At 34.7% G+C, this 24,034-nt stretch overlaps 1 protein-coding gene across 2 annotated transcripts in view; it reads right to left on the reverse strand.

Moving 5' to 3' along the window:
* USP47 (ubiquitin specific peptidase 47) overlaps positions 1 to 24,034 on the reverse strand; it is a 137,564-nt gene that overhangs the window by 80,427 nt on the left and 33,103 nt on the right. Inside the window, exons 2-5 of one of the 2 annotated variants that reach the window (XM_006885410.1) lie at positions 13,683 to 13,886; positions 12,230 to 12,343; positions 3,526 to 3,664; positions 613 to 709 (exon numbers count right to left, since the gene is read on the reverse strand). In XM_006885410.1, coding sequence (XP_006885472.1) covers positions 613 to 709; positions 3,526 to 3,664; positions 12,230 to 12,343; positions 13,683 to 13,886 — 554 coding nt within the window. The remainder of the gene's footprint in view (positions 1 to 612; positions 710 to 3,525; positions 3,665 to 12,229; positions 12,344 to 13,682; positions 13,887 to 24,034) is intronic. The other variant, XM_006885411.1, reaches the window with a different exon arrangement.

Below are 24,034 nucleotides of genomic sequence, written 5' to 3' on the forward strand. Positions count from 1 at the left end.
ATAATACAAAAAGAGAAAAAAATCAGCTTACTCATACTTAAAATGGCTTTAATAAAATGGAATTACTTATTAAAAAAATATAAAAACAAGGTAGTAAAAATTACAATAAGATAGTAACAAAAATAGATGTCTTACTGTAGGGTTTATAAACTTCCTCCATAGAGGATTGTTTTTTAATAAACAAACATACACAAAAAGATCAGATAATTTTAATTAGACATAAAGTTTACAAATTAAAAAATGTAACTGGTTTGCTAAATTGAGGAAAACAAAAAAAGAATATAGTTTCTATTTTCAGATTCAAAAGCAAGTAACATTTCTTTCTTAATAGTGTTGTTAAAGCTGTAAGGGATATTTAATAAGTTATCCTAAACATACATCTTACTGCTTTGTTTCTGCCCACAAATTTTCTACATGCCAGTTTCTTACAAGCTCTATGTTCCCAAGATAATTGAAGAAGTCTTTGATGACATGAGAAATACTCTCATACATTACAAATATATACAAAGAAGGCAAATCCAACTATAAGTTCTATTAAAATTTCATTTTTAGTAAAAAAGGGTATTATCATTCTTAAATCATTTTACTTATATAATTGTTTTGAATACTCACTTATATAATGCATTCCTAAATTCAGGAGTCATAAAAAGCGTTTGTAAAAGGCTATTCAAATAGCAAGTCATTGCTTGATTTACTAAGCCAACATATCCTTTAAAAAAAAACAAAACACAAATATACATGAATCAGCATTAAGATTAAAGAAATAACAAAAAATAGAACTTAGTAAGAATTTAACACATAGTAAAGACAGAAATTAAAGTTCCTCCATTGGCAAGGATTTCTTTTTTCATCATCAGTATAAAAAATTCCTTTTCTAGTAATAGATACTTAAAGCTGTTTTTTTTTTCTTTTTTTTCAGAAATTTTACCACTTCAACTCAAGAAAGATGTTGTTAATAATCCGTATAGAAATTCACCGGGATATTATATGGCATTTAGTATTTTTGATGTTATTTAATATATAGAACAGGATATATCACTGGTATAAAATGAATATTCCTCAAATATAGTAGCTGTGTATTAAAATTCACTTTAAACATACACACACATTCTGTTGACTTTAGCAGCATGTATACTAAATATGCACACATGTAAAGTAGGAAAACTGTAAAGATTAGTTATCCCTGTTACTGGATCCTATAAATCAATTTCTACTGAGAATTAACATATGAGATTAATTCATTAAATGGAAATGTCCAAAAACAAAGGCTATTTTAGTAAGTCACAAATCTGAAATTCTACAGATTATCATACTATACAAAAGAAAGAACAGACTTTAGGGATAAAGAGAGAAGGGTTAAGAGGAGAAAGGAAGATGGAAGGGAAGAAAAGAGAAACTTAAATGAACTTAAAATTTAAGGGAAAAAAAGAAAAGGATTTGGATTTACATGCCAAATTAGATATGGCTGTCATTATTAGTGATACTTTAGAATTTCTCTTTTAGAGTAGATTTTAGCCCCCAGTTACGCCCTGTCAATACCAACAAACCATTAGAGTATGAGGACAGGGTCAATTCTAACAAATCTCTCTATCCAATTAAAAGCATAGCAGCAATTGTACAATTATGGAATGGTGTTTATGACTTTCTTAGTTCATACACACAGATATTTCTCCACAAGTAACAATGTATTATAATAAATATACTTAAAAATGCATGCCTAACTTTACAGGGCTGACTAACAGACTTTCCCATTGGTCAGGTGACTAAGACCTTAGGTACTTTGTTTTTTGTTTTAACTTGAGGCTTCTTGGGATTTCCTCTTCTTCTCTCCTCCTAAATCTTAATTGCTCCACACTCAGGGATAAACAGTCAGATGTAGATGTGACAATCCCAGAGAAAAACAAATAAAAGTTTAAGATGGTAAAAAAAAAAAAGTTTAAGATGGTTTAAGGAGCCCAGGAGATACAGTGGTTAAAAACTCAGCTACTAACTCAAAAGTTGAGAGTTTTAATCCACCACAAGGTCAAGCTCACTAGATGCTCCATGAGAGAAAGAAGTGGCCGTCAGCTTCTGTAAATATTAGAAACACTAAGGGCAGTTCTACCCTGTCTAATAAAGTCATTACAATAAGTTGAATTCAACTCCATAGAAGCAGGTTTTTACACTAGAAAATGAAAAAGCATTCTGAGGTGTAAGGCCTTGGAATATGCATTTTTTTAAAAAATTTTATTTTAATGAAAGTTTACAGAGACCTTGGGTTTCCATTCATTCCTTGTTGCACTTTTCTTTCATTGTTATTCAATCCCTCCCCCAAATCCACTCCACTATACTACCTTCATTCTGCATTCTTAACAAATCACCAGACATTTGAGAACCACCATTCTATGACAGTATAAAAAACGGAGCAGTTTTATTATCTCCTATAATCTGAAAGATAATGTTGCATTTTCTTTTTCACGGTGATTTGCTGCAAAAGTTCTACTGATAGAAGTAATCTTAAATATCAATAAATCAGATTTTAATGTTATTTTTCTACTGATAAGACAATAAAGCAGCACAAATGATTAATCAATAGGCAATTATTTTCAGTTCTAATTCATAAGTACAGCAAAAAGGTTATAAATTACATTAAAATAAAATCTGCAGCACTACTCCACATTTTTTCTCCTAAATATGTATACTCAGTAATTAATATCACGTCAGTTTTGAAGTTCTAAAAACAAAAGTCCAACTTCGTTGCTACCACAAAAAGTTCACCAACTAAATGTGCAGTCAAAGGCCTCTACTAACCTGTTTCAACTTCTTTCAAATGAAATAGTACTAATAAAAAATGACTATTATAAGAGTAAATTTATAACACATGCAAATGTCTACATTAAACATATTAGGAAATTAAATAACCTTATATACAAATGATACAGCTTAAATAAAGCAATTTCATTAGATCAAAACATTAAAAATTTTTTAAAAGAAATTAATTAGGCTGAATCATGTCTTTAAAAAAGCTATCATTCTAAATTGATATTGTTGATGTTCATATTAATTTCAAATATGATTTATTTCTGGACTGGACTAAAAGATTACAGGTCCAATAAAATAAGTCCTGCCCATCAACTTAAAAATGGAAATCTTTCTAATTGAAAGAGATTAACAATGTCATTCCTTTCCAGAAGTTTACTTCAAAAATTTAAAATTATATGCAAAATAGAAAATTAACAAAAGGGAAATTCTTCCTTCAAACACATATTTAATGTTTAGTTCTTTATTAGAAAGTAGGGACAATAATACAGTTAACAAAAAACAGTGTTAGGGAAAGGAAAGCTACATTGTTGTTTTAACTTTGTTGGTGCTGGCTAGTTAAGTATGGTAACCTTGCTCTAGAGGTCAGTATTATTATCCATAGAATGAGAGGCTGAGGATCGATTACTTTGGGCCTAATGCTTTAAGATTATAGCTAAGATTATTTTGGACCTATTATGCCCTATGACATTACAAAAATAAAATTAACAATAAAAACAGTCTTACCAGTTTCAGATTTATTCAAAATAGACGAATAGGAGTAGCTCTGGCTGACATAGTCACTGGTAGAGCTCACAGAACCTTCTCTTGGAAGAGGACCTATGAACCTGTCATGAGCACTGTCATCTGCGGCACTGGAATCTTCCTAAAATACAACATAACCAATATTTACCAAACAGCAAATGCTGCGCTGCTGCAAGAACAGAAAAAAAGACTTACTAATTAATTGCTGAGGAAAAAAAGACACAGCTTTCCTATTACTTTTATCACTAAATCATTCAAAGAACTCCAAGCCCTCATCATTTCCTGTAGAAAGGTTTTAAAGAAGCTGACGTCTTCTTTAAAAATTCTCACCTTACTCTTTCAATCTTTTCCTCATCATTACAGAGGGGAGTTTTGGTACTAATAAATCATAAGTCCCACTGTAAATGTCTTGATGGCAGAGTCTAACCTTTATGTTTACATTATTAGTGCCAAGTAGACCTGGTTCCTTAGTGGTAAAAAGCTGCTCTTCAATCATCCCAAAGGCCACACTTCAATTCTAGCAACTCCTCTGAGGGAGAAGAATGGGCAATGTCTTCTTGTGCAATTTCCTGCCCCTGAAAAACCACTGGAGGGTCAGTTATGAGTCAGTTCCAACTTGACTGCACACAACAACAGCAACAACAGGCCTGATAGAAAGGTTATATCCAATAATTGTTAGATAAGAGTTACCTATTCCTATTGTTTCCAGCTAAGAAATTGTATTAATGAGGAAGAAGTAAAGAGGTCTGTTATTGTTAGCAGCTGCTGAGTCAGTACCGACTTGTGGTAATCCCATATACAACAGTACAAAATGCTGCACCATTCTGTGACATCTTCATGACTGCTGGTGTGGATCAGCCAATGAAATGCTATGGCCACTGTATACTCTGAAAGTATTCTAACTAAAGGGTTTCTTTTCTAGCACTATACTGAAGAATGTTCTGCTATGATACATAGTTTTCACTGGCCAGTTTTAGAAAGTAGACATCCAGGACTTTCTTACTAGTCAGTCTTAGTCTGGAAGTTTTGCTGAAACTTACTAACCACAGGTGGCCCCTGCTGTAATTTGTGAAATACTGTATAACACGAAGAAATACAGATCAAATTATGCTGAATGACATAAGCCAGTCACAAATGGAAATAAGGCATAAAATCACTAATATAAAAATCTAACAAAAGGATATCCTCACAAATAGAATCAATTTTGAAGAGTTAAAAAAGATGAGAAGGGTGAAAGACAGGAGTAAAAATCAGTAACTAAACTGAGTAAAGAGAACAATATAAAGGTTTGATTAGACATTGAAACTGCATTACATGAATCCATTATAATTAATGTTAAAACAAAATGTCTATGAATGATTGAACAAAAACACAGTATGGTTTGTAAACTTTCACTCAAATGTTTAAAGATGGTTAGAAAAAGAGAAATATTGATGACAATTCCAGCATCACAGAAACACATAAGCCACTACAGTAAGACAAGGTGACACTCAAGTTACGGGAAAAAAGATTAAGGAACATAAAAATCAAGAAGAGTCATTAAGACAGAGAGGAAAGAAGAGCACTAAGCATTTTAATATAATAATGTGTATTTTGTGAATAGAGTTCTCTAAATTAAGAGCTCATCTAAATTTCAATGGCACTAAATAGATTAAAAACATTCTGGCAATTTCATAAAAATAAAGATGACATTAAGGAAGGTTTGCGAACTTGCTTATTTGGGTATTCCTTCAAGATGGAACTACTGAGCTTATTTATTATCAACTATCCCAAGAGGTATTTTTATTTATAATATATTTTATTTTCATCATAATAGATTTTTAAAGGAAAGCTGTGAACTAGAACAATTTTTACCAAGGAATATTTCACTGAGAACAGTTCTGAAAAAAATCTATAATCTCTTAAGTCATAGTTTCCTCATTCTGTAATGCACTGAGGTATATCAGACCAGCAGGTTTGTCCCTGGCAATATTATTTGTAATCTCTGAACTGGACTCAGCTGAGTTTTGCTTTCCATAGTTTTTAAAAGGAAGACAAATGATTCTGAAAAGAAAATTTTTTTTCAATTTATCTTAGAGGTATGGAATTGTCCTGCAAATGCAAAGGTATTAAGTTCAAACCCACCATATGCTTTGTGAGAAAAAGATGAGCAATATTCTCCTATGAAATCTACTGCCTCTGAAAACCTGCTGGAAGGACAGCTATGAATCAGTTCCAATTCAACAGCATACACAACAAAAACAACATCCATTCAAAAATCAGAATTCTCTGGACCAACGTTCCTCAGTATGGTAGTTTAAAAAGGATTGAATTCTCTATCTCCAAGACTACTACTAGTCTAGACTAGTAATTAAGTGGTTTAATAAAAAAGTTAATGATAGAGTTAATACATGATTTAGCAATAACATTTCTATGTACATATCCAAATGCATTAAGAATATGTACACAAATATTTCTACATGAATAGCATCATTATTCATTAAAGTCAAAAGGTGCAAATCACCTAAATATTGATAAAACACTAACTGTGGCATATCCATACATAGAACATTGTTACCAGGTGTCAAGCCAGCTCCAAGTCAAAGCAACCCTAAGTATACTAGAATGAAATACCTCCATTACTCAGTCATAAAAAGGAATGAAGTACCGACACATATTAGAATGTAATGAACTGTGAATACACAGTTCAAAAAATTCAGAAGCAAAGGGTCATATACTGTCTGATTCCATTTTATGAAAATCCAAGGAGACTAGTGTTTGGCCAAAGGGGAGCAGAACAACTGCTATTGGGTACTAGTTTTCCTTAAAGAAGTCTGGAATTTGAAAATGATCATGGCTGCAAAAGGAACTCAGGTCCCTAGGTTAGGCTTTGGAGTACTAAATAAAAGATTGGTGCTTCTAGTTCATGAAACAAAGACAAGGTAATCTATATTTATATAGTCTTGTAAACTCCATGAGAATCTGTCCTACAGTGTCAGAATGCATCTTGATCCACCTGATGGCAGTTTTGGGGTCCTTTTCGGATGGTTAAAAAATTGTGAATATACTAAAAATTACTACATTGTTTACTTTGGTGTTGTATCATCAGATCAGAACCAACCCATAGTTGACCCTCCCAACTTTTCTCCACAGAACAGCTGGTGGATTCAAACCACATACCTTTGTGTTGGCAGTGCTACACTTTACCACTGGGCCACCAGAAGATAAATTTTCTGGGATGTAAATTATATTTCAAATAATAATAATAATAAACAGATAAAATTTAAAAGTAGTTCATGCTCACTGACAGCATTTCTTTATCACTCACTGTTCTAGGCCTCCTAAAAACTTCTTTTACTACTCTAGTGAACTTTCCTCAGGGTGGCCAACAATAGTTATAAATCATAATTCTTTCGACCTCTTCTAATTTGATAATTAAAAAAAAAACAAACAAAAACCTCTACCTTTGACAACTCTTTGCTTTCACTGGCTTGCATGGCATCTGACAAATCTAATTTCCTTTCCTAAGAGGTGAATTGCATTGGGGAAGTCAGCTGTGAGGGACCTCTCAAGAGTACTGAAGAGCAACAACGTCAGGCGCACTAAGGTGCACCTGATCTGGGCTATAGTCTTTGCAATTACGTGCTATGCATCAGAGAGCTGGACAGTGAACAGGGATGATAGAAAGAGAATTGATGCCTTTGAGCTGTTGTGCTGGAGAAGAGTACTGAATATACCATGGACTGCTAGGAGAACAAACAGGTTTGTCCTGGAGAAGGTGAAGCTGGAATGCTCCTTGGAGTCAAGGATTCTGAAGCTTCATTTGACATACTTTGGGCATGTTGCAAGGAGGGACTGGTCCTTGGAGAGGGACATCATGTTTGGCAGAGTGGAGGGGCAGCGAAGGAGAGGAAGCCCCTCGATGAGATGGAACAATTCTGTGACGAGTGGTGGGAATAAATGCATTTGGGATGGCTAGGTTGGCACGGTGTTTAGAGCTCTTGTACAAAGGGTCGCTATGAGTCGCAAACGACTTGATGACACATAACAACAATAACAACAACTTATTTTTCATATTTAGTCTCTCTTCCTCCTCCCATTGTTATCACTGGGTGCCTCAAAGTAGAGTACGACTCATAGTGGCCGTATGAACAACAGATCCAAACCCTGTCCTATCCTGTGCCATCTCCAACACCTGACACACTTGAGCCCACTGCTGAAGTAATTTTCTGTAAAACTATCTCATTGAGGGTTTTTGTCTCTTTCATCAATCCTCCATTTTCCAGCATGATGTTCCTTTCCAAGGAATGGCCCCTCCTAACAAAATGCCCAAAGTATGTGAGAGGGTTCTTGACTCTAAGAAGCACCTTCTCCAAGATAAATCTATTTGTTCTTCTGGCAGTCCACAGACTATTCAATATTCTTCATCAAAACCACAACTCAAAGGCATTGATTCTTCTTCTGTCATCTTTACTTATTGTCTATCTCTCAAATGTACAGCAAGTGAATCAAATTATTATGGCCTGAATGAGGTGGACTTTAGTCTTTAAACTAGTATACTTTAGAGAGGTCCTTGAAAGCAGACTTTCCTAATGTAAGAAATCTTTTGATTTATTAACTGCTTGTACCAAGGTGTTTACTGTGGAGCCAAATAAGACAAAACTGTTGATAATTTAAATCTCTCTTCCATCTATCATGATGTTGCCACCCAGCCCAGAAGGGAGGACTTTTGTCTCCTCCAGGTTGAGATGTAATCCATATTGAAGGCTGCTTTTCAAGTCTTCCTCAGTATTTTACTTTCATGACTCTCATCTTTTATTACCTAAAGTACTGCCTTTGTGAGAATGACTCAATTCCTAATACACAGTTTCACTTGACTGTCTTGTCTTTCCTTTTAACTCCTAATATTTGAAAATTAACCTATTTTCCCTCATTCATTCACTCTTTTTCATCCAGCTGGAATGGAATCACAGCTGACCCTCCACTGAGTTTTCAGAGGTTGTCAGTTGCATAGGTGACTGCTCATCTTTCTCCCTCAGAGCAACTGCTGGATTTGAATAATCTACTTTTGAGTTAGCAGCTCAAATCCTTATCCTCTAGGTCACTAGAACTCCTTCTAACTCATAAATTTGAAAATTATTTTACTTTCTCATCAACTCTCTAAAAGTCCAACTAGTGGTATTGTGGATTACATGCTGGGCTGTTAACTCTAGTACCAGAAATTCAAATCCAGTCACTGTGAGAGAGAAAAATGAGGTAGTCTGCTTCTCTTAAGACTTACAACCTTGGAAACCAAATAAATGGTCATCATGAGTCAAAATCAACTTGATAAAAACTATCAAATGAGGAAATGACAACCTCTTCAACAAATGGTGCTGACAAAACCGGACTGCTACCTGCAGAAAGCTGAAACAGGATCCAAATCGTACACCATACACAAAAATCAACTCAAGGTGGATCAGAGACCTGGGAGTAAAGCATAACATTAATAAAATTGGTGAATGGGACCTTTTAAGGATCAAATCCCTGTGTGCATCAAAATCTTTTTACAACAGAGTAAAAAGAAAATCTACTGACTAGGAAAAAACATTTAGCAATACCATTTCAGACAAGGGTCTCATATCAAAAGTTTACAGAATCCTACAAGGCCTCCACAAGAAAAAAATCTGATAACACAATTAAAAACAGGCAAAAGACATGGAAAGAATTTTCATAGAAGAAGCTATTTGGATGGCCAATAGACATGAAGAAATGCTCAAAATACTGTCAGTAAGAGAGATGGAAATCAAAATCACAATGAGATACCATCTCACTCCAGTAACACTGGCAAGGTTTAACAGGACAGCAAATATAAATGCCGGAGAGGATGTGGTAAGATAGGAACTCTAATACATTGTTGGCGGGATTGTAAAATGGTACAAGCACTCTTGGGAGACAGTTTGGCATTTCCACAAAAAGCTGAACACAGAAATTCCACATGACCCAGCTATCCCACTGAGAAAATGAGAACTGAGAATTTTATACCAATGTTCACAGCAGCATTATTCACCATCACAAGAACATGGAAACAGCACAAGTGTCCAACAAAAATGGAACAGATTGAAAAATGATGATACATTCACATGACAGAACACTATGCTACATGAAAGAGCAATGATTTTGTAAATTACTATCTAACTTGGGAGGGACTAGAGCATTATGCTAAGTGAATAAACTCAGTCCCATGAGGACAAATGCTGTATAACACCATTATTGTAGAATTAGTATAAGAATCCAAGGTGGAAGCAGAGAGTGAGGATGGGCGGGTAGCAGGGGTGGTTAATCACTGCGTTGCACAATTCAATGAGTAGAGGGAGAGGTCGGTAGAGCAGATGGGAAAGATCCAGTGTGAAAAACAATGCATATGAACTTTGTAAATAAACCAGTATAAAAAAAAAAACAACAACCAAAGCAACTTGACAGCAATAGGTTCAATTTGGTTCAATCAAATCCACAAGTTGTGCCAACAAACTTCATTAAGAAGTTGTGACTAATGGGCTGAAGGACAACTATGCATGATGATCTGGACCCCAACGGCTTAGGATTAAATTCTGGCTTTGTCACTCAGAAGCTGTATGACTCAGAACAAAGTAAATTGCCTCGGTATTTGGTTCCATATGTGTGAAATGGGAATGATTTACTGATCTGTGTAAATTCACAGCTTATGAGTTTAAAATGTGTTAACATATATAAAATAGTCTTTAAACAAGTATTATTTGTTCGACTATTATGCAAATAATTTCAATCTTTTGGCGTATCTTAACAATTCCTCAACATATTTGTTCAGTCTACTCCAACCAACAGTCTATTAAATTTCCCTAGAAAATGAATCACATAACTTCTACTTCTCTATTTCTAGCATTACTATCACTGTGAAGAGTTGATTAATATTTACTTAACTATAACTATGATTACGGATGACAGAAGAAGAACCGATGCCTTTGAGTTGTGGTGCTAGAGAAGAGTCCTGAACGTACCATGGACTGCCAAGAAAACAAATAAGTCTGTCTTGGAGAGGGTGAAACCAAGTTTCTCCTTGGAGGCTAGGATTCTGAAGCTCCACTCCATTTCAGACACTTTGCACATGTGGTCAGAGGGGCCGGTCCTTGGAGAAGGACGTCATGCTTGGAAGGGTGGACGGACAGTGCAGGAGAGGAAGACCCAGAAGTGATGGATTGATACAGTAAGTGGGGCAATGGTGGTAGGTGTGTCAGGTCAGTGAGATTGGTTCAGGACAGGACAGGCTTCAAGAGCTGTTGTAAACAGAGTTGCTATGAGTGGCAGGCGACTAGACAGTACATAACAACATAACTTTCTTATCCAAGCTCTTTTGCTGATTGCTATGATGTATTGTGTCTTCTTTTCCTCTTCTCCACTTTTTGTTTGCGATTCTGTACTGATAAACTTCCTTTTCTATTTATCTAAATTCAACTCAATTTTCAAAGCACAACTAAAGAAGATTTTAAGCTGCCTCTTCCCTGACTTTCTGAACTTCTCATCTGAATTCCTCTAGAATTTGTCTAAGTATGCATATTAGAAGGATCCAGGTAGATTACTGGTTAATTCAACGGTTAACCAAAAGGTCAGTAGTTCAAACTCAGCAATTGCTCCATGAGAGAAAGACATGACAATCTTCTTCCAAAGTGATATAAAGCCTTAGAGACACTCTAAGGTATTTCTATTCTGTTCTTCAGGGTTGTTATGAGTCAAAATGGATTCAGTGGCAATGGATTTGCTTGGTGCTTTTATTAATTCGGTACTTTATTCTGCCTGGAATCTCACACTGGTGTGAACTGCTACATTCAAATGCTCAGCTGCTAAGAAGGAGGGTTCAAGTTCCCCCCCCCCCCAGGAGCATTTTGGAAGAAGAAAGGCTTGGAGATTCATCTCTGAAAAAAAATTCAGCCACTGAAAACTCTAAGAAGCACAGTTCTACTATGAGACACAGCACTGCCACAAGTCAGAGCCAATTTAATGGCACCTAAGGTGGATTTTTTTTTTGGGGGGGCGGGCGGTGCATAAATACCACTTTAAAATTATTTGCAGAGGTATGGAACACCATGATAAAAACTTGTTGATGCCTGAAGTCATATTTTGTCTAATTTGGAAACTCAAAGAACTAATATGAATTGTACATAACAGGAATTAAATATTCGACTGCGAAGTAAAAGCTTAGAATAAAGTCTCACTTAGCTACCCGACTACAATTTCTATTTTATTAGTAAGTGTTAGTTCAATTAACAAACCCAAGATTCATCAGAAACTGTGGTTACAACTTGTCTTGTAATAGCTCATTTTAGAAGAATTGAATTTGTAGCTTCAGGAGTAGGAGAACAGAATCATGGAAGTCTGACACTAATTCTCTAATTTTAAATGCTTTCTATTTGAGTAATTTCCCTGAGCTACTTTAAGATATGATTTCCAAAAGCAGAATGAGCAAAAATCACTACATAATAGTGATGTTATAATAAATGTTTCACATAACTGTGTTAAGGAAAACACTTAAAACAAGTCACAAGAAAACAGTGGAAAATAATATTCTAATTACATTTTACAATACCACATATTACAAAACACATTTCTCTTTCTTGTTTTGGACAACTGCATTTCCATGTAGTAGGTGATAGTGCACAAAAATTATAAATATAAGGCTTTTCAAACAACTTACCAACAGTATTTGAGGCTGTTCACCATCTTTATCTGTTAAATGTAGAAAGTTCTTCTTTCCTGCCTCAAAACTAGCATCAAGAAGAGACTTATCACTGGTGTGATCCAATGGAGCCTATGGATATAATCATAGTATCTTAGATTATGAGGAAGTATTGACTATGATAATAGGAGAAAAATATGTACATTGATATAAATAATTTTAAAACATGTTCAAAAGATTCAAATTCATTATCTTTGAGTCAGAACTCAACCCCTAGCTGACTTTCCACTGGTTTTCCGGGGCTGTAAATCATATGGAAAGAGGAGAATGCCCATATTTCTACCTCAGAGTTGCTGGTGCATTCAAACTGCCAGAGAGTTACAGCCTTTCTTTGGGTTAGCAATGCAACTCCCTACAGTCTAGGCCACCAGAGCTCCCTGTAAATAGAATGGGCCCAAATAACCTTTTAAAAAAGAATGATTCTTCTATGGCAGGTTTGTTGCTGTTGTGGTGTACCATCAAGTCAGAACCACGGGAGAAGATTGTCCATCTTTCTCTCATGGAGAAACTGTGAGTTCAAATTGAATGCTTTCAGAGTGGTAGCACAACTTACAGCTAGCTTATCTAGGAATATAAAGTGATTTTTTAAGAGAAGCAATGTAATATAAAAAAAAAAAATAGGAACTTTTAGAGGACCTCTTAATGAAAAGCCTGTCCTGATAAGTGATACTTATTACAAGATCAGGGTCAGGATCAAGAAGTTTCTAGGAAGAAACAAGTCATAATTTCTTTGAAAATTTAATATATAAGATTCAGTAACTCTTTTATCCTGTAGAATAATTTCAACCCTTACCCAGAGGTGCACGGTTCAAATTCACCAGATGCTCTGCTGGAGAAGGAGGGACAATCTCCTCCTGTACCAGTCAGATCCGATTTGACAGTACACACAAAAAAATTAATAAAATTTTTTAAAAAAAGTCACCTAGAGATAAGCTCTGTTAATGTTCTGGGGTCTGTCTGTCTGTCTGTCTGTCTGTCTACCTACCTACCTACCTACCTACCTACCTACCTACCTACCTACCTACCTATCCCTCCTACTTTTCCCCCTCTTTCTATACAAGTTTTCTTTTCCAAAATAAAGCTCATAAACAACTTCTGATTTTACAGTGTTATCCATTTACTTATGATTTCACATGCCCTTAAAAAAATATGCTTACCTAACACTACAATCATCACCTTACACGAATGAAAAACTAACAAAACAGTATTTTACAAACTTTTGGATACTTATCCCAGAATGAAGGAAAATGGAAAGAAGAGAGAGATCCAAGCACTGAGTTACACAAAGACTTATACATTTGCTCATTAAGATCAGAAAGCTGTCTTAGATTTCATGTATTAATCGTCAACAACAATAATAATGGGTAGAATATTACTATCTGCTTAAGAAAAGACAAGTCTAGTGCCTTACCATATCAGCAGTATTAATTCCATTTCCCCATACCAAATCAAAAGTTCCATTTATGTAGCCTACTTTGTTGGCCACATCTTCAAACAGCTTTCTGAGTGGAGTAGAAGCTGGTAAATTTAAAGTGATCCGTTCATGAACTGTCTTTGAATTAGTAGTATCTTGTATTATACATAAGACTCTAGGTTCTTCAGCAGCATTTTCTATCTGAAATTGAAAATAAAACGGAAACCAAAAAGTAGGTGTTATTTATCTTTAAAGGTAAACAACTATTAGCCATAAAATTTTATGATTAAATCCAAAAGAACTAACAAAATACAAATTCTTTTCTGTGTACTAGCCATATTATTGTTTTGTTATGTCTGAATTATACTCTACTGGACAGATCTGAAACATACTATAGAGAAAGGTTTGTTTTGGGAAAACTTGGGCATATTTCAAAATCAGAAGTTCTTCTAATGGCCACTGCTTTCACTTTTTAGGGTTCTAAGTCAATGGTCAACAAACCATGAAGAAGTATATGAGAAACTTTAAGTTAAAAATAACTTGCCTTAAAAATGTGTCATTACAATGTTAGCTAGTATTAGCAAAACAAGCATTTCTAGGTCTCCGGAATAAAATGTGAAGTTACTTATAAAGAAATTCAATGACATCAGTCTAAAGATAGCAAAATCTATAACTAAAGGACACAAACAGGCCTCATCTTTACTTGCCACAGCTAACAAAAACTGTTAGCTGAAACTGACAAGATGATTCAGACACATCAAGCTAGCAGTAATGGGAGGAGGAAGTAAATAAAAAAAAAGTCCCTTTTGCTATTATCAATCAATCCTGAGGAGAGCTGGTAACACAAATTCTCCTTCCTTCTTTTTATCAAGTACATAATTCAGTAATTATCAAAACAAAGGGTCTGAAAAGTAGTTATTCTCAAAGAAATGCCATCCCTCAAAGGTGCTTTTTAAATTTTTTGCATCAGAGAAGTTTATTGGATAATTTTTGGTTGAGTTTTAGTGTGTTGTTTTTGGCGGGTAGGTTCCCCATGGAAAGCAGGTACTACATTTGTCCTTCTGTAATGTCCATCTCTATGAACAGTGCCATCTTCTTCCCAGAGCTGAGTATCACTTATCTCTTCCTTCTTCATCTCTCACACAATCACCAACTGCTAACAACTCTGCTTCCAGTGTATCTCCTGAACTAGTCACTTTAGCTTCCTGAGTGTTCTTTTCAATTTTATCTTGCTAAGTATGGTATCTGTAGAATGCAATCTGGTTATGCAGGTCTCTTGCTTTCTCTCAAAGTACAACAAACATTTGCTGAGGGATATTTCACCACTTCCTTAACAGACTATTTAGAAATATGATTACTACAAACTAGTGCTTTTTTCTTTTTCTTGAGTGCTGCATTTTCTTTCCTAACAATGCCAACACAAATTATTTTTATATGCTATTATTTTTGCTAAGTGTCAATGAATTGCCTACAACTCACAGAGACTCTGTACACATCAGATCTTTGCCTATTCAAATCTGGTTGCATCCTCACAATCTCCACCAAGGTCAAGTTAACTGGTCACTGTGCCAATTCATTTCCTTGAGAGTTCTTTCTTTCTGACCTTCCTACTGTTCCAGCAGGACGTCTTTTCCTATGGACTATTCTCTCCTAATAACATGCTCAAACTATGTAAGAATAGCTCTCTGGAGCAGCCTGGTGGCATTATCTTCAGGCCAAATTAGTTTGTTTTTCTGACCATACATGAGAGTCAATACTCTTCACAAACACACAAATTCAAAGTATCTATCCTTCTTTAGTCTTCCTTAGTCTGTTCATCAGATGCATAGAAAGCAACTGAAAACATCATGGTTTGTATGAGGTCCACCATAGTCTTTGTCCATCTTTGCTCCTCGCCAGCACTTTAAAGAGATCCCAAAAAACAAATTTTCCAAATGCAATACTTTTTTTTTTTTTATTTCTTGACTGCTGATACCACGGATGCTGATTGTGGAGCCAAATAAAATGAAATTGTTCACAATTTTGATCTTTTTTTTTCATCTATCATTACCTATCAGCCCAGTGCTAAAGGTTTTTATTTTTTTGATGCTAAGATGTTGATATAAAATTATAAAAATCAATTTAACCTATCTTTAAATAAGCTAACTATCAGTGATTAGTGGAAGTCTGGTTGTTTAACAGATGGTCTCACACTGCCAATCCTAAGGTAAGCAGTTCGAATCCATTAGCTGCGTCATAGGAGAAAGACAGGTAATCTCCTCCAGAGCAATTTACAGCCTCTGAAAACCTGCTGGAGGGTCAGCTATGAGTCAGTTCTGACTTGATGGCAATGAGTTGCTGTTATGCAGTAAGATGAGAAACCTAGTAACTTAGTCCAGAATGAGCTTGGAGTGATAATGAGCCCAGGGTGGTGCCTCTCTAGTGATTTGTATCTACCAGAGGGATTTATGGGGAGAAAGTTGTGTAATCTCTCCCATCTGCTTTACACTAACTTAAAAACCCACTAGAGGGTCAACTATAAGTCGGTTCTGTTAGTGAGTGATAAAAAAAATTTGTGTTTTTTAAGACATAATTTAAAATAAAGTTAATTAAATTTTGGAAGCAGGAGTGGCATCTAATTCCTAAACAACACATCCCTGGAAACACTATGAACTTTGATAAATGACAATAGTTATAGAAAAAGGCTTCAGGCCTTTTGGTCATAGGATAGGTATGAATCGTTTTTGACGCAACTTGGCAATCAAAAACAACAAATTAGTTAACTAAGGAAATACATTTTTACAAAAGTAGTATAGTACTTAAAATATACTGGCTAAACAGTTATTTTTAGATAAGCTGAAATATTTAATAAGAACCCACTTATAAAAATTTTATTTATGCAAAATAAATAGTATAACACAAAAAGGCATCACTATCTATTTTTAAATCATATAAGGGAAAAAATCCTTCGCCTACACATTTGAAGCATTACAGTTCAATATAATGGATTCTTTTATACATTTTAATACCAAACAGCAAAAGATAGTCAGAATTTGTTTAAGATTCTTGTTTATAATAAAAAAGGTAACCAAACAAAAATAATGTTAAGCCACAAAAGATCTACTTTTATATTTTGGATAGTACATATCAGAAGTATGGTAAGTCTGAATGTTTCAAGTTTCCCAGACATAAAGTATTATAGCAAAGTCACAACTTCAGCCAATATAGCATAGCTAAAAGTGAAAGAAAAGAGGGTGGAGAGGTAGATCAGTCTGAAATGCAGTTATGGGGTGTGAAATTGTACTTCTGAGCAAAGCTTTCTGGCTGAGGGAAGTTAAGAGGCAGCGAAATAGATGATGAAGGGTTATTTTAAACTGAGTTTTAATCCAAGGACACACTTTACACCTGTACAGGCAGAGGAGGCTTATTATTTCCAAGTTTGCCTTTTCAGTCACATTCCTTCTCCGCTCGTTATTTATACTAAGAAATATTAATGACATAAAAATAAATACCAGCTAAAAAAAGAATTATAGCAACGTGTAAAGCTTTGTACATTGCCATCAAACTGGAACAGACTCATAGTTGACCTTCCAGCAGGTTTTCAGAGGCTTTAAAGTGCATGGGAGGAAGACTGCCCATCTTTCTCCCACAGAGTGGCAGGTGGAAAAATTTCTTATGCAGTAGGCTACCAGAGCTCCCTCTTTAAAGCTTTAAAAAGACTGTATTTGTTAATTGAGAATCAATATTGTTTAAGAATTCAGAAATTAGTTAAAAGTTTCTACTTTATCCTACCCTTGGTAAAGTAGAGGTTCAGCAACAAAAGATGATTCTCAACAAGACAGACTGACATCAGTTTATGGCTGTAACATGGCTTAAAACACAAGAGATTGTGAGAACAGGATCAGGGAGTGATGTGTGGTGCACACAACCAGAACCAACGTGACAATACTCAACATCAACAACGTATCAGAACTCTTGATAACTGAATCAGAAATTAACTAATATAGTATGTGGCAGAATGATAGCCTGGACAAAAGAACAAACAGGTATGTCTTAGAGAAGGTGCAGTGTAAACACTCTGTAGAGCCAAAGATGGCAACACTCATACTTTGGGCATGTTGCTAGAAGAGACTATTCATTGGAAAAGGTCATCATCATGCTTGGAAAGGTGGAAGATCAGCTAAAGAAAAACCTGCAATGAGCTAGACTGAAACAGTGACTGCAGCAACATATCCAAGTATGTCAGCACAGAACAGGACAGGGATCAAATAAATGTGTTGTTCACAGAGTCACTGTAAGTGGTACTCAACAGCATCTAACAACAAAACAACAGAAGTTCTTTATCTATTGTTTGAAAAATGTGAGTAAGATATATAGGCACTCCAAACCACTCTCCTTCTATTAAAAATAGCCACAAGTGGATGGATTCTCATGTGAAGAATAATTGCACTATGTTGTTGTTGACTGCAGTCTAGTCGAGCACGACTCATAGCCATCCTATGAACAAAAAGCTTGAAGCCTTTCTGTAACTATCATCATTTCTCCAAGTTCATAGAGTTTCCAGAGGCATGTGGTCTAGGAATTGGATGTCACTCCTGCTTCCAAACCTCTCTCAAACTGGGAGCTCCTCCAAACACTGGCCACTATGGACAATTATAAACAGTAAACAAAAAATTTAATTTCACATATACCTTTCATTCTTTTAATGACAACAGGGTTTTTTTTCATGTACATATTAAGTGTTTTTTTTTAAAAAGCCAACATTAAAAGAAAAAGCAGACCTCATCTATTATCTCTGACCTCTGAGTTAACTATTAACATTTCCGTGCATATCCTTCCTCAAACTTTTTCTGTAACACAAATATAAGTGCACAATTAAAAAAAAGACAACCCAACACAACTGGATTGTGAAGATGCCTAATGTTCTTCACTTATGACTGTAATTTTTCCTTAACTCATCTTTCCTAACATATCCATTTATAACAGCTAAATAGTATTTTATTACATAGATTTACTCAATCTAATTTCCCTACCTTAGTTTCTCCCAGTATTTTATTATATAGATTAATAATTTATTAACTCAATTACATTTTAAAGGACTCAGGCAAGATTTTATTACATTTCAGAAATTTCTCTGAGAGGGACACCCACACAAAACTATACAGACTTTGTTTCCCTAAAATTCTTACAAAGTGGAATTGCTGAGTCAATCATATTTTACTGTTGAACTTAATTCTACAATAATTTAAGACAAAATGTTCTGCTCTTTTAGAAAGATCTAAACTATTTTGTTTCTTTATAGACCACTTTTTATTTCACCCATACTTGGCTATCATTCATGGATTGCATCTCAATTTTGAGACTGCTATTGTCAATGTGAATGACACTGATGGAATGTCTTAAAAAATTGGTGATTTATCAGAAACATGTTAGGGGAGAAAAAAACCCCAAATTTTTGCAATTCTTTAAGTATCATCAATGCATAAGCTGTACTAAGCACTTTGTAACAATTTTATAGGAAAGAAAAAATCTCTACCACATTAAATACTAATTTTACCAATACATTTAAATATAAGCAAGATATTTCTTAAGAAATATGGAAACAAGGTAAGAAATACTATAAAATAGAAATATGGAGTGGATTTAAAAATGGCTAAAACTTCTTTGCCACTTTTTTCCTTCTTCCCTTATATTTGGATGGTCATGTGACTAACTAGCTTGTCCCAATGGAATGTGACAGAAGTGATGATGTCTAATAAGGCAAGCCTTCTGCTTTTGTCCCTCTTAGAAACCAGCTCTTGAATAGGAAGTCCAACTATCCCAGGACCAGCATGCTGTGACAAAGCTGCAACAATTCATGAAAACATGGCTGCTTAGTGGATGATGGAGATAGATGACTAATTAAGAGTAAGTGCAACTAGAGTGGTCCTTAGAAGCAAAGACTGTCTCACATACTTTGGGCATGCTATCAGGAGGGGCCAGTCCTTAGCATTAACATTATGCTTGGGAATGCAGGTCAGAGAAGGAGAGAAAGACTCTGAATAATACGGACTGATACAGTAACTGCAATGATAGCCTTAAGCACAGCAGAAACTGAGGATGACAGAGGATTGGGGAGTGTTTCATTCTGTTGTACAGAGTCACTATGAGTTGACAATAACTTAACAGCACCTAGAAACAACAAAAACAAATTGAGAAAAGCTTTCTTGGACATTTTATCTAAACTCAGCTACTAGCTGAAGAGAATCAAGTATTAAACCTTAATAAGTTTAATTCTTGATTAATAGGTTAAATAATAACCTATATAGTCTAATCAATAGGTTTAATTTGAGCTAGTTGAGCCCCGTCCAAATTCTCACCCCACAGAATTGTGAGCAAGTAAACTGCTTTAAACCACTACACCTCTACGACCCTCAACAAGGTGATTTGATACTGACAAAAGCAATTGGTCTTCATATGAAGGAGTGCATGAGGATGATGCAGGATAGGGAAAGGTACTGATCTCTATGCGTTCAGAGGGTCTCTATTAATCATAGTCAACACCTAACAACAACAGCAACAAACCACATTTTAGAATAGTCTGTTAGATAACAAGTGCTAACTGAAGCACACCTCCATACATTTTAAGCACATGCAAGCTCTAGCTGAGAGGTATGCATTTGTGGGAAGGTGATGGGAAAAATCCATTTAGGTACTACATCCAACATACAGGAAAGGTAGCTGAGAATACATCATTTAAGGAACGGAGTAAAATTTTAGAATCAAATGCATTTCATTGTGACCTCGAGGTAAGAGAAAACAAGCACAAAGGTTTAGAAAAGCCTAAAGCATGTTCTATTTAGAAAAATAATTAATATGTCTTAAATTAGCTACAATAGGGTCACAGAGTCTCCACACAAAAAGTCTGATCACATATAGAAACTACTTTAAAAACAACTTATAACAGTATTATACTTGTGAGAAGAGATATGCTAATAGTTATAAATACCTACATATTTTAACACTGCAATGCTGAGAGTGTACAGATAATAGATGTCCTTGCAAAATCAGAAGTATCTTGAAGATAGTAAAATCATAATTTTGCTTATGTTAACATATTAAGATAAAATATTTGAGACATATTTTTCTTCTAAAGACATACTTGTTACTAGGGACCTCTAGAAGAGGTTAGCAACGATAATTCTTTTGTCTAGTAAATCTGGAGTCCTGCTGAAGGCATGCTTGCCACATGTCATGTCTTTTCTTTGTATGTATTCCTAACAATTTTTAAGTTAACACTGAATTCTCTAAAGTTAACACCAAAATTTTTATTTCCCAAGAAGCATTTCATTGGTTTTCTCACTAAGAATGTAAAACAGTCTATAAATAATTGCTGGTAAATGTTTATAATAGCCCCACTTCCCACTGCAGCCTAGTTGATTCTGACTCACAGCAACCGTACAGGAGTGCAAAGTAGGGTAGTAGGGTTTCCCAGGCTTACTGAAGCAGGGTGCCAATCAGCTCTCCTGCAGAGCAGCAAGCAGGTTCTAACTTCTCAGCTTTGTATTAGCAGACAAGTACTTGACTCCTTCATAGAATTTCTATCATGTAATAATCAATTTAACACTTAAATTCCAAACTGTATTTTAGATTTTTCTGAAAAAATAGTTAAGTTAAAAAATCCAATCATTATAAAAGAACTTCTTTACCTCCAAATTTAATAAACAATCTTCCCCCTCAAGAATTCCTATCTTTCCATATTATTACAAAAAATATTAAGATTTTGGTTACAAACTTTAAAAAAATACTTGTAAATAAATAAATACTTATAAATAAATTCATTTTATGTTTATTGGCAGAAAAGCCTACACAAGCTAAGAGAACAGGTCTTAGAGTGGTCAGACAGGAGGAGCCTGGCCATCTTTCTCTGATGGAGCAGCTGATGGATTCTCTTTAGGAGGGCAGTGCAACTTCCTACCCACAGGCCACCTAAGCTTACTCTTCTGGGTATCTATTTTCTTTTGCATTACTAAAAATTTTAAGTCCAATACTGAGTTCTGAGTCCTAAACAGTTTACGGTTCAGTACATGACTGAAGCAAACGATGGATAGTTCAAACCCACTAGCCAACTATGCAGAACACAAATGTGGCAGTTTGACTCCATAAAAGTTAGTACCCTTAGAACACTATGGGGGAGTTTTATTCTGTCCTTTAAAGTCACTATAAGTTGAAATTTATGCAGTGACAATAGGTTCTGTTAATTAAAAAAGAGAACTGATGGCACAAATTTATAAGAAAGTTTATCAACCTCACTCGGACTTACATTTTCACTTTAACCCTGGGGTAGAGATATGCACTTTTACTTTCATTATAGGGAAAGGGAGGGGGTATGTTTAAGGTCCTCTCCTTTAGCTCTATGGTTTTTATCTATGTAATTAATTTAACAGATCAACTGGGGAGAATAAAAGGAAAACCTTGAGGGGAAAATGGAATGATAAAGATGCTACATAGAGAAGTTCAGTTTTATAGTCACACATGCTATCAGAAGAGTAATTGTTTACGAGTTCTGTAAATAGGATTTCTGAATTTTGCCTCTGTAGATTATGAATTATTTCATTTTCAGCACTATTATTTCAGAAATAAATGTCTAAAAAGAAACAACTATGATACCCAAAAGTAAAAATGATGTGGTTTACAGATTTTTATATTGATTTCTCACCTTCACTAACTTATTAAAAATAAGGAACTTTAAGGAAGACATAAAAAGCCAAGCACAAGTTAAGACATGCTTTGTTATTAAATAAATATACTAACATGCTGTTACTTGTTCTGCTGATTATCACAATAAAACAATTACATCAGCAGTCTACCTGTAAAAATTTCTTCTTCATTTCATCAAAGATATTTTGTCTGCATCTCCAAAACACATCCTATGTAAGAACAAAATGAGTTACAGATTATTTCTTAAAAATTAAGAAGACAATGAAATGAAAACAAACTAAAGGTATTTTCAAAATAGGAGTAATATTAACGTTCTAATATGTATTAGAGGACTTCACAAATAAATTATATTTTTAAATCTTACCTCAATTGGTCTTATGTTACTGAAAACCTAGTTATAGTTCTAAAGTGTACTATTAACATGGAAGATACATGTATACAAGAATAGTAGCTTAAGATTGGTGTGTAAGAAAAATGATCTGTAAGACAAATAGTATTTTCAGTTAGTAAAAGGAACGCTACAGAAGAACCAAAAGATTTCTAGTTTATTAATTTGGATTTAGCTAGTTTATAAATTTGGATTTTTCACATGATATATTTTCTTAAACTAAGACTGATTTACATTAACCCAAATCCCTTCTTTTAATATGAAGATCTTTCTTTTTACATAATACAATAAGCTTAATTTAACAATAGAGAAAAATACAAAGATAGTAAGAATAATTTATAACCATGAGATAAGCTTGTAAAAAATCCTTAACTTAAATAGTTTCAAACTTTTCCTAAATTTATTTTATCTATTGTCCTTAGTCATTAAAAAAACAAAACAAATTTTATTGCTTTAAAAACTGCTTTTATACCACTTACAGGTAATTGGTATTATGCTACAAAAAACAGGTGGCAGGACTGGTTCCATATCTATTCAAGCTGTATGCCAAACAAAACTTTTTGGAGAAGCTAGACTTTATGAAGAAGAATGCGGCAACAGAATTGGAGGAAGGCTCATCAAAAATTGTGTTATGTAAATGACAGAACCTTGTTCACATAAAAGAGGAAGACTTGAAGACATGCCACACTGGGAAAATTAAGCACCACAACATAAGCAGTATATATTACTAACAATAAAAACAAAATAAAAAGATGGCCTTAAATGTGGTTGTCATAACTTGATTGTGTCTCAAATTGGGGACTGCCTGCATTTCAACATCCTTCTCTTAACAAATGATAGGAAAACTAGACAGAAAACCAGTAATAACATAGAACTTAACATCATCAATGGACAAAAAAATCTAATCAATAACAGAAGATAGAATATTCTTTTCAAGTTTCACAGAACATATACCAAATAGACCATCTGTTATTGTCAGGTGCTGTCAAGTCAAGTACGACCCACAATGACCCTATATGAACAAGAGATCTGAACCCTATCTGATCCTGTGCCATCCTCACACTTTCTGACACACGGGAGCCCACTGCTGCAGTCACTGTGTCAACTCACCTGGTTGAGGGGCTTCCTCTCTTTCACCTCTGCTCCACTTTCCTAAATATAATGCCCCTCTCTAAGGAAAAGCCTCTCCTAGCAACATGCCTGCAATATGTGAGACAAAGCTTTATTATCTTTGCCTCCAAGGAGCACTCTGGCTGTACTTGCTCCATATACCATTTTTGTT

This window comes from Elephantulus edwardii, unplaced genomic scaffold (genome assembly GCF_000299155.1).
Source record: "Elephantulus edwardii isolate Elephantulus edwardi_28Jun2011 unplaced genomic scaffold, EleEdw1.0 scaffold00044, whole genome shotgun sequence".
Lineage (NCBI taxonomy): Eukaryota > Metazoa > Chordata > Mammalia > Macroscelidea > Macroscelididae > Elephantulus > Elephantulus edwardii.